Below are 12,628 nucleotides of genomic sequence, written 5' to 3'. Positions count from 1 at the left end.
ACACACACACACACCACATCGCCTTTATCTATTCTTCTATGGATAGACATTTATGTTGCTTCCGTAATTTGGCTATTGTAAATAATGCTGCATACATCTTTTTGAATTACTGTTTTCGCTACCAGGTCATATGGTACTTCTATTTTTAATTTTTTGAGGAATCGCCATCCTGTGTTTCACAGTGGCTTCACTGATTTATATCCCTACCAGCAGCACATGAGGGTTGTCCACATCCTTGCCAACATCTATGTCTTGTCTTTTAGATCCTAACCACACTGACAGGTGTAAGATGGTTTGGAGATGCACTTCCCTAATGATTAGTGATGTTCAGCATCTTTTCATATGTCTGTTGACCAGCAATTATATATTTTAGGCACAAGTCAAAGACAAAATATTAACAAGTCTCTTGCACTTTTACACTGGTAATAACTTGATTAGAGAAATGGACATTTATTCAATATGTATTTACACGTGACTACTATGTGTTGACACTATTTCAGGCACCAAAGATTTGATAAGCTTGAATAAGCCAGCAAATGCCAATGCCCCAATGAGTTCTCACTCCAGAGAGTGGGAGAAACAAATCCATAAAGGAGGGATCATCTTCATGCCATAGATGCTATGATGGAAGCAAGCAGCACCCTATGAAAGGAAAGAGCTGCCAGCGACAGAATTCTCTAGTAGCACTAAACTGTTGCCTGAAAAATGAGAAAAAGCCAGACTGGGGGAAGTGACCTCCTTGAAAATGAACAGCAACTACAAAAGTCCAAAAGGTCAGAAAAGAACATTATGTGTTGTAGAAACAGAGGACAACCGTGTGGCCAGGCATGTGAGTGTAGGGAGGAGCGATATGAGATGAAGCAGGGAAGGGACAGGAAGGTCTTTTAGGTCATAATAAGGAATAGGGCTATATTCTGGAATGGGAAGCTGCTAAATATATTCAAACAATGAAAATATAAGACCTGTGAATTGACAAATGATAAAAATTATCATTAAATCTGCTTTTGTAGAATAATTTGGAAGGAAACTAGGGTAGTTATTGGGAGACAAGTAAGGGAGGCATTGCAACCCAGAGTACATGATGGGCCAACTGATTCAAGATCTATTTTGAGTTTGAAATGATAGAACTTGCTGACAAACTGGATGGAAAAAATGAAGATCATCGAAGAGTGCATTACCAGGAGATTATTCTCCAATAAAATAGTATCTGTTATGCTACACAGCCAAAGTACAAAAGCTTAATTTCATAGTTCTTAAAACAGGATGTTCCAAAGTGAGAAAACATCCCTAATTAAATTACATATACAAAGAATGCACCAGTTTCTAAATCCATAGTCAATTTAAAAGATAAAAGGAAAGAATGATTTAGTCACAAATTTAAAATATTAATTTATTCCTCAAGTGATTAAGAAAAGCAATCTATTTCAAGGAAATATTAAAACAAACCATTAAGTCTATAAATATTATAAGCTCAATGGTTTTTATTTTGTATTTTATTTTTGCCAAAAAAATAAATGAAAGCTTATTTTTAACTGCTGAGTGCTTATGATACACTGAAGTTTTAGAAAGAAAATCTCATGTTTCAATTTCCCTATTTCATCTTTTCATAAGTGATTGAAGGGTGGATATAAGGTGTCCCACTATTCAGAAGAAATAGTCTAGAATATCTGTAAATTTATTTACAAGTACATTAACTGCCTACTATCTGATTATTTTAATAATTACTACAGTCAATTCATAGATTATTCAGGTACTCCCCTGCCCATTTCTGACCAACTTCTGACTACGTAAGGGTAAATACTAAAGAGCACTAGAAAATGAAAAAATCTCTATAAAATCTTCATTTATCATTTGCTATATTGAGTAAGCGGAGATATTTAAAAATCAATTGCTGAAGGAACCAAAAACATCTAAATTCAAAATGTCACCAGCCATCACACTTGGACCAGGTCAAAGCATTACAATAACAATTATAACACAAATCAGATGTAAAATTCTGTTTCGTGCTGAGCATCTCCATTTTTCATTATGAAGATTACAGTCAATGTACATAAAGTCCCTAAAGCAATGCTTTACACATAGTACCTGCTCACTAAAGGATAGCTACTGTTTTCTGGAAAATCTAATAAAAAAATATAATTCTACTTAGGGATATCATTTCTTTGGACATAAAGCATTTATACTGAAATAATCACTTTAAATGCACAAGAATCAGGATTAACACCCTAAAGTGAGTTTTTTATCCTATTTTTCCTTTGATAGAGTAGTACAGCTGGATTATACCACCTAGGGAATTAATACTAGGCTCCTGAGCCTCTAAACACCCAACACCAATTGGCCTGTACAGCTTAATCTCTCTTAAATTCTCTTTGTTCCAGTAAGACAGATCTCATTACATTTTTCTGCCTACATTTCTCAAATTAGTTCATATGTATTCAACAATGAGCATGAGACCTGTGTCTTTTTCATTTTTGTAATTCCTAATGCTTAGCACATGCTTGACACAGGAGCTGGATGCAGAGATGGATAAATGCCCACATGACTGCTCTGATAATTCCCCAAACCTACAATAGGTTGTTAAATTAAATTACTTCCAATCATTTTTTGAAACCATGCTTAAGCTTGATTCTACTTATACATGCATACACTTATAATCAGAACTGAACTACTTCATATCACTTAGTATGCCGATAGAATAGGTACTGAAAGCTTGTCAGTTCTGCCTATGTGTTGAGATTTATCTACCTAATCTCACCAGTTAGGGTGTCTGTCCCCAAGGAAAAGGGCTGAGTTTCACATTTCTTTGGAATGACCCTTAAATCCTGAAACAGAGTTAGCTGGCCCTCAAGTAGACATCAGTGAATTCTGTTGAGAAATCACACAGCATTCCAACCCAGTGGTAAATCCCTGCTGCTGAGCATGAAATACTATCTGTGCCTTGAAGCATTTAGAAACCCTCAAAAAAAGACTTCTCTATTGCAAGATCAAATATAACATCTTAAGGGGAAAAAATCATAATTTAAACATAATTGTTTTGATAATGAAATAAAGTTTTACAGATAACAAAATCTAAAAGCAGCAGAAAAGATACCTTCAAGCAGTTTTTTCTCTGTAGAAAGTTTAGAAGCAGCGGCAGAAGCCTGATACAAAAAGTCACAGAGGAACATGGATTGGGAAGGCTCTTGACCTAATCCACCTTCAGAGTGAATGTCATGTTGAGGGAAATCTGGAAAAATTACAGAAATTATACATGTGAAATCTAAAATGTACATAATTTATTTCCCTTTGCTTATGAATATATAGGTGAGTCTTGAGCTAGAAGAAAAGTTACTTCAAATTCACTACAGAATAAATATACAGAGATATTTTACTTTGCACAGAATTTGCAAATAAGCAGTTATATTTATTATTCACATATGGAAAAATTAAATTTGGTGACAACAATTACATGGCATTAACTATTTTAATTTTTAATTTGTAAGATTAAGGAAATATACAAGATTTACTTCCTAAACATTTTCTTGAAATGAAACAAATATGGTCCTCAACATCCCCCATCTTTTTAACAATCACACTTGTCTTCATTCTGATGGTTCTCCTTATTTGAGAAATAAACAGATTTGTGCTTCGGTCATTTCAGGGATACGTGAGAAGAGACCAGGCTAATGCAGGGACAGGGACTAACCTGAGAATTTGTTATGGTAGAGAAACTCCATCTGCAGGCTCTGTCCCGCCTTCTTGGCCAGCAGATAAGGGGTGCTATGCACAGGGTCTCCAGTTGCACACATGACATCGGCTCCACTGAAGAGCAAAGCCATTGTTTCCAAAACATCTGGTTTTACTACAGCAGCACACAGAGCCTGGTCGTTAAAAGAAAAAAGGACCTATTAAGGGAAGAAAACACAATTCTAGCTACTAAAATGAGTGTAAGCCTACCAAACCATTTATAAGATGAACTTTGTATTCCTTTTTTAACCAGGAAAACTAACAATAAGTATGCCCTGAATTAAGCAATAGGCTCAAAAGGCCTTTGTATGAATGTAAATTACAACCTAAGACCTCCAAGTTTTAATTCATTGTTCTGTTGCTGGGATGTTCCAAACCTTCCAATCCATTGTAGTTGCTTAGGAAGACATTTTTTATGCTTACGTACTATAATAATGGCTAGTGCTCAGAAATTGCAAAACATTTAAAATGTAATAATCAAGTACCTGTTAAATCTTTTGTCATATGAATGCTGAATGTATGTATTTTTCAGCCTAATCAAGATCTATATAATTTTTTAAACCATTGTTGTGATTTGGGAATCTGAAAGATGAGTGCAAAGCAAACACAGAATCTTTTCTTTTGTGTGGAGTTATGTGTAGGGAGGAGGAAGAGCAAGCAGGAGGTAATAATTAACAACATGAAATACTTACGTTATACATTATTGTACAAATGGATAGGAACTGCTGGAACCTAACTGTGTTGTTGTTTTTGTTGTTACCTTGAGTAAGCTGCCTTCACTTATCCTTCATTTATGCCTTCACTTATCCTTCACTTCTTCTCATCCCTTTCTGCTTCCTTACTTTTCTGGCTTCCAAACCCTGTGATTTCAGCACCTGATTCCATCTAACTCTTTAGCCCAGGACTCACCATTTCACCTCCTTCTTGACAGGGTACACCTGGACAGATCACTGGTTAGTTTACCCTCTATAATGCAACTTCCAAATAATTGCTCATTTAGCATCCCCATTTGCAGCTCTGGGGTATACAGCCAAGAGGTCTCAGGATGCATTCACAGTTCCAGCCCTGGATGGTCAACTACTAAAAAATGTACTTACCTTTCCTACCATAGTCTCACCAACCAACATAATTTCCTTTGTATCAGAATCAAACAGCCTGACTTGTATCTGACTTTGTACTTATTTGCTAGGTGATCTTAGGCAATCCCTTCTCCTCCCTGGGTCTTAGCTGACCTCATCTGCAAAATGAGGGTGTTAGAAAAAATACCAGCTAACATCCCATCTTCTGCAATAGGCTTTGCCCTCTCATTTAAATCATGTGTATTTTTACTCTTATTCTTTCATCCCCCCACTGTTTTCCTTCACAGCAGACTGTATTTGCTATGGTGTATTTACTGAACTCTGGCTGGTCATGGACAGTCTCTTTTACCTGACTACCACTCTTATGAATAAAAGAAACACATTTATGTTTTACCACAATTGTATTCCCAGAACCTAAAAAAGAACTCAGAACTTGTTAAGCGTGCAATAAATATCCACCACAAACACTCAATGGGAAAAAGATGGTCTCTTCAACAAATAGTACTGGAAACTGGATAACCACATACAGAAAAAAATGAAACTGGAGCCCTACCTTATACCATTCACAAAAATGCACTCAAAAAGATTAAAGACTTAAACGTAAGACCTGATACCTTAAAACTCCTACATGACAACACAAGAAAAATCTCCTTGAAATTGGTCTTGACAGTGACTTTTTGGAGATGACACCAAAAGCACAAGCAACAAAAGAAAAAATCAACAAGTGGGACTACATCAAACTAAGAAGCTGCTTTACATCAGAAAAAAAAAAAATCAACACAATGAAAAGGCAACCTACAGAATGGGAAGGAGTACTTGCAAACCATACCTCAGATAAGGAGTACGTATCGAAAATATATAAAGAACACACAAGCTCAACAACAAAAACACATAATTGAAAAATTAGCAGAGAAACTGAATACACATTTTTCCAAAGACATCCAAATGGTCAACAGTTACATGCAAATATGTTCAACATTATTAATCATCAGGGCAATGCAAATCAAAACCACAATGAGATGTATCTCACACCTATTAGAATGGCTGTCATCAAGAGAACGAGAGATAAATGTTGAGGACGTAGAAGAAAAAAGAACCATTATACACCATTGGTGGAACTGTAAATTGGTGCAGGCACTAAAGAAAGCAGTATAGAGGTTCTTTAAAAAATTAAAAATACAAACGCCATATAATCCAGCAACCTTACTTCTGGTATGTGTGTGTGTGTGTGTGTGTGTGTGTGTGTGTATATATATATCTCCAAAGGAAATAAAAACAGAATATTTTTTTTTAATTTTTTTTTCAACGTTTATTTATTTTTGGGACAGAGAGAGACAGAGCATGAACGGGGGAGGGGCAGAGAGAGAGGGAGACAAAGAATCGGAAACAGGCTCCAGGCTCCGAGCCATCAGCCCAGAGCCCGACGCGGGGCTCGAACTCACGGACCGCGAGATCGTGACCTGGCTGAAGTCGGACGCTTAACCGACTGCGCCACCCAGGCGCCCCAAAACAGAATATTAAAAAGATATCTGCAATCTGTTATTAAAGAATTATTCACAATAGCGAATATATGGAAACAACCTAAGTATCCATCAACAGATGAATGAATACAGACAATATAGTATACACGTACTGCACACACACACACACACACACACACACACACACACACACACTGGAATATTATTCAGCCACGAGGAAGAAGGAAATCCTGCCATTTGGGACATGGATGGAAGCTGAAGGCATTATGCTTAATGAGATTAGCCAGATGGAGAAAGATATGTATTATTTATCATTTAAATGTAGAATCTAAAAAAGCCACCTCATAGGAACACAGATTAGATTGTGGCTACCAAGGGGCATCTGGATGGCTCAATCAGTTAAGCATCCGACTCTTGATTCTGGCTTATCATGATCTGTGGTTTGTGAGTTCAAGCCCCGAGTCAGGCTCCATGCGGTCAGCATGGAGCCTGCTTGGGATTCTCTCTCCCTTTCTCTGCCTCTCCTCAGCTCACACACACATGCAGCTTGCTCTCCCTGTCTCAAAATAAACTTAAGAAAAAAAAGAGACTGTGGTTACCAAAGGGTGTGGGGGTGGGGGAAAGAGGTGTTGGGGAGATGTTGTTTAAGGTATAAACTTGCAACTAGAAAATAAGTTCTGGATATATAATGCACAATGCAGTGACTATAATCAATAATGTTGTATTATTTACCTCAAGATTGTTAAAAGATCTTAAAAGGTCTCAAAAAAAAAGAAGAAATGATAATTATGTGATGTAAGAGAGGTGTTAGCTACAACTACAATGGTAATCATATTGCAACTGTACAAATGTATCAAATCAATAGGTTGAATAAACTTACACAATGTTGTAGGTAAATTATATCCCAATTAAAAATATATATATTCAATAAATTTTTTGTACAAATTATTTACTGATATTAAGACTACCATTTTTAAGAACCCCATTGTAGAAATAAATCCCAATGGGTATACTTCTCTATAATATTCTTAGGAAGAAGGCAATTGCTAGTAATTAATGTAAGATTTATCTAACGTCTGAACTCATGGAACTGTGTGGTGTAGCAGAGAGGACTTTATTTGGGGACATCAGTATACCCACTAAAAAGACACCAATCACCATCAGAAAGCAAGAAACCATTGGATGAAGATACGCCCTGGTTCTGTAACTTTATCACAATTACTTCCTCATATCCACAATTTACTATTTATATGCTTATTTATTACAGACCTCTGGTGCACAGAATTAATCATAATCCTTCGTTAATGATACCCTGTTAGTATTCCATGCATGTCTGGTCAATTATTTTGATAATATAATTAACACCACTGATACTACCACCCAAAATAAAATTGTGTCTTAGTAATAACCTATATAAATAATAGTTCCCAAGCCCCTCCCTCTTGCCATCTCCCTCACTCTCCTCTACCTCAGGTGCCCATTCAATCCTTCATTTTTCGTGTGTCGTTCACTGCCTTAAAATCAATTGATAGCCTCACTCTGTTATTACCAAAGATGTACAAAGACTAAAAACTTACTTTAGGGGAACTAATCTGATATGTAAATCAATTTTATAATCTTATAATTTCTAGAGAGGTATGAAAAAGGCCTTTATGTGTTTATTTTCCAAGATGTTTAGCATAATGCTACTTATTTGAGCATTTTTATCCATAAACACTGCCACTAAAAGCATACCAGAAAACTGATAACCATGAAAGACTGTATTCTCTAAGAATAAAACAACAGGCATATAAAAAGCACATGTATTAAATATCTCTACATAGACAAGCCTCCTAACACACAAAAAGTCAAAGCAGCAATTTAAAAAAGGAAAGGAGGCAGGATGCTTAACAACTTCTTTGCCAAAAGGGTAAAGAACAAGTGGGCAACATAAAACAGGCACAAGTAGATCTGGAATCATTCAGCCAAAGGCAAATAACACTTCAGGTCAACAGCACAAAGCAAACCATTGCTTCTAACAATACACTGAGTAAATGATGTAGATTTTGGTGACACAATGTCAGCAGTATATGAGCTGAAGTTCTGTTTAGTGTCCTGTCCCTAAAATAAGGGAAGTTGTCACAGTTTTAAGAATAATGGACTAGGTTTGATGATGCCAGGGTGGCTCAGTCAGTTAAGCATCTGATTCTTGATTTTGGCTCAGGTCATGACCTCATGGTTCCAGGGATCAAGCCCTGCATCAGATTCTGCGTGGTCAGTGTAAGAGCCTGCTTGAGATTCTCTCTCTCTCTCTCTCTCTCTCTCTCTCCCTGTATCTCTACCCCACCCCTGCTTGTTTGTGTGCATTCATACATGAGTTCTCCCTCTCAAAAATAAATAAATAAGTATGGGGATAAAAAGAATAATGGACCTAAGTTAGCTAGCAACTCAAGTGATGAACAAAGAATTTATCTACTATTCATAATGAATTCTTAAGTAAAATAATGGTAAAATCAATAAATAGTACAATCTCACAAATGGAAATAAAATTACATTAAGCAATACTTTTATCAGACAGTAAAGGACGTTTTAAAACTCTTCAAAATCCTTGACACATATTTTTAAATTTTTTTTCATGTTTATTTCTGAGAAAGAGAGAGAGCGAGCGAGCAAGGGAGCGAGCACAAGTCGTGGAGGGGCAGAGAGAGGGAGACACAGATTCTGAAGCAGTCTCCAGGGTCTGAGCTGTGAGCACAGAGGCCAACACAGGTCTCGAACTCATGAGCCGTGAGATCATGACCTGAGCCAAAGTTGGACGCTTAACCGACTGAGCCACCCAAGTGCCCCTTTGACACGTTTTTTAAAGACATCAAGATCTACATCTATTGTTAAATATTGTTGATACCTTATTTAATTCTTCTTTGGTGAGAGACGCTAGTAGAGTCTTCCTGAATCTTCCTTCTTTGTACTTCTGAGTGATAAAGGTTTTTCTCTTTTCTACGGGTGAGTCCATGTGTAATTCTTCATCTTTTTGAAGATTACCAGCCCAAAAGTCATTTGCTCTTTTGTTTCCAATGACAATAAAGAGCTGAATTGTTAAAAAGTTATAAAACAGTATCAGTTCATAAAATGTATTTGAATCTGTAAAAACCTGACTCACAAATTAAAACACAACTTAGTATAAAATATGCAAAAACACATGAAAAACCCAAATCTTTCAGGAAGATGGAATGTGAAAGCAGATATTATTTCTATTTTAAATACAGCCTCATTGCTTTTAATAACAGTACAAGATTAGCTAGGAAAGAAACTGCAAGCAACCAAATTGCAGCAAAAGCATTATTATTTTTTGAAGCTCACATAGAGACAGATTCATTTAAAATGGCTGAGTAGGTGGGTTAATGTGGTCGGGAGTGGTGCTAAAATCCAGGAAGAAAATGGAAATGGGAGACAGAAAGTCAGATGAGCGCAGTTAATGACAGAGCATGGCCAAGAGAAAGAAAAGAAAATTCTGCCAAATGTTTTCATTCACTTTTCTAATATTTTATCCATGCTGGGTTAAAAAGAAAGAAAGAAAATTTTGGCTTAGAAATAAAAAAGCTGTCAAGCCTTTAAAAGTAGGTGTTACTATTAGATTCCTTGTACTTTTTATTTTTAAAGTAACTATCTCATTTAAGAAGCATTCTAAAAGTCGGAGTCGAAAGCTACCACTATCAGACTATAAGCCATTTTTACAGTGTGGTGAGAACATTCTCGCAGAGCTCCTAAAGTAACTCATGCCACTCCACTGCTAGATACTACAGGACCCCTGCTAACTACCACCACAGTTAAGTCAGACTTACCTCAATGAGTTCATTGCTCCAAATGCTGGCATCCATTTTCAGACTTCTAACCTTGGAATCTTTTGGTCCTAAAGATCTATGTTGTCCTGAAGTCAAAACACAATTGTACTTCTATTTTAATTTGTATGTAAATGTATTTTATTTTTTTTCAAAATGTCTATGTGTACACATATGTGTATATGTATATATCCTTTCAACTGAAAACACACCAATACCTACTTTCTTTCATGCCAACAGCATTAAGAGTAGTGGTGATAATTATACAGAAATCCCAACCACGATAAGGATAAAAGTAATCAACTTTATCACTACCTTGTGGTGGTATAAAACTACAGTTTTAAAACTATGTATATATCTGTACACCTAAATATGTGTGCATGTTTATGACGTGGCAATTCACTATCAATTACAGGTTACCAAAACCTTTTATGACAGGTGTGTTTAAATCACTTGTATGTGAACACAGATATCCTAAAAACAACAACAACAACAACAACAACAACAACTAGGTGTGTGGTCATAAAGGTCTTGGAGAAAACATCCTAAACTTTACTTTCCACCTCTACCAGGTACTGTTCTGGTCCTGGGAATTCAAAAGATGTATAAGAGTTGATATGTTCTCCACAGACCTATAAATAGTAATTACAGTAGAGTATAAGGGCAAGACCAGAGCTGAGTACAGGTTTCATTGAGAGAATATGGAGGAAGAGCACTACCTTAGCTCAAGCAAAGACTGAGACAGTTGCTGCAAGCCCTTAGTACTTTTTGTATATTACATATTACAACTCTAATAAACATATGTCTAAAAATCTTCAATGGATTCTTTATTCTATACTTATGCCTGATAGAGAATAAGAACTCAGCATTCTACTCTCATCGACTCAATTATCCTGTATAAATCATCATTACTGGGCACCTAGGAATGTGTCAGATGCTTTCTAGTCTGAGAAGGAACAAAGGTATTCAAGACACTGTCTTTATCTTAAGGATTGTTTGCCTCTGAGCATGAAAGCTCACACCTCTCTCTACATTAGGGAAGAGGTTCCTTTCCTCCTTTTGTTAAAATGGAAACTACTCAGAGCACAAGCTTCTAAAATCCCAAGGGTAGAAAGATGCATAGGTTTGCATTTATGAAGATGATCTAAAGGTAACACAGAAAAAAGTCAAGCTCAGAAAACATGCAGAAGAACTGGCAGGAACCCCTGGAGTAGTGAAGGCAAGAAATGACACAAACCGAGTTGAGGCAGCAGGAGGAGAAACAAAAGGGAGCACACATGTAGAGATCCTTCGATGATAAAAATGGATGGAACTTGGTGGGCTTTAAGGAAAGGGGAAGGGTCAGGAGGCTGACTGCAGGGTAGACAGTATTGCCTCTGACCAAGATGTGGAATATATGAGCATGCTCAGTATTATGTAATGAGTTGGGAAGCAATGACAGCTCCATTTTTTTAAATGTTTATTTATTTATTTTTGAGAGAGAGCGAGCATGAGCGAGGGAGGGGCAGAGCCAGAGGGAGACAGAGGATCCGAAGCAGGCTCCGCGCTGAGAGTGAGATCATGACTGGGCCATCCACGTGCCCTAAGAGATCCATTTTTAATGTGCTGTTTTTGAGCTATCCTGAGCAAATCCAAGAAGAGACTCCAGTAGATAGACCTAAGGGTATGGTGTTCAACAGAGTGAGAATCGCCCACTTACGAGTGAGTGCTGAATTTAAATGATAAATAACATCTTCAGGAACATCAGAGTGAAAGGCAATTGAAGATGTAACTGAAAGGAACACCTTTATCTTTGGACCAGGCAAAGGAAAAGTAACGTGAAAAAAGGATAACCAGAGAATTAAGAACACACTAAGAGAAGACGGTATTTTGGAAGTTAAGGGAGGAGGGAAAGTCAGAGAGACAGTGGTCAAATACTGCAGTGTCTAACACTGCCAAGGTGACAATAAATAGAGGAACTTACCACATACAAACTGAGAGAGAAAATGCATTAATAAACATGGTGAGAATATTTTTACTGGACTACAGAGAAAAGAAAACTGATTACAGGATGAATAAAAAGCAGGAAGTGAAAGAAATGAAGAAAATCTGTGCAGAATTCTACTCTTGAAAGTTACCCTGTCTATGAAGGGGAAATGAGACAGAAAATAATACAAAGGAATGGAATGTTTTCCGGAAGCCAGCATCAACAGGACAGACTTGCCTAACTCTATATGCCGAAACAAAAGAAACCATGGTTGCATCATTACAGAGAGGGAATAAGTGATGAGGTGAGGATCCTAAGGAGAGAAGAAGCAGCGGACATAAGTAGAAAGAATATCCTTGAACAAGACAGAAGCTCTCTTCCAATGAGCCTAGAGAACAAAAAAGGTTGGGGAAAAAATACAAAATAGAGGGGGGATAGCTGATGCTTATTCTTATTGCTATTGATGTTAATTACATCCTGACAAAATCTTAGTGTGCTAAGAAATGTGGAAGCACAGAGCTCTCAAAAAGTACTAAGGGCTTGCAGCAACTGTCCCAG

General features: G+C 36.8%; 1 protein-coding gene across 2 annotated transcripts in view; it reads right to left on the bottom strand.

Moving 5' to 3' along the window:
* Positions 1-12,628, bottom strand: part of ARAP2 (ArfGAP with RhoGAP domain, ankyrin repeat and PH domain 2) — a 179,653-nt gene that overhangs the window by 104,565 nt on the left and 62,460 nt on the right. For both annotated transcript variants that reach the window (XM_043572810.1, XM_043572811.1), the window contains exons 11-14: positions 10,108-10,193; positions 9,171-9,353; positions 3,686-3,860; positions 3,092-3,226 (exon numbers count right to left, since the gene is read on the bottom strand). In XM_043572810.1, coding sequence (XP_043428745.1) covers positions 3,092-3,226; positions 3,686-3,860; positions 9,171-9,353; positions 10,108-10,193 — 579 coding nt within the window. The remainder of the gene's footprint in view (positions 1-3,091; positions 3,227-3,685; positions 3,861-9,170; positions 9,354-10,107; positions 10,194-12,628) is intronic.

The sequence above is a fragment of the Prionailurus bengalensis genome, chromosome B1 (assembly GCF_016509475.1).
Source record: "Prionailurus bengalensis isolate Pbe53 chromosome B1, Fcat_Pben_1.1_paternal_pri, whole genome shotgun sequence".
In the NCBI taxonomy this organism is placed as follows: Eukaryota; Metazoa; Chordata; class Mammalia; order Carnivora; family Felidae; genus Prionailurus; species Prionailurus bengalensis.
This window is presented reverse-complemented; position numbering and strand designations above follow the sequence as displayed.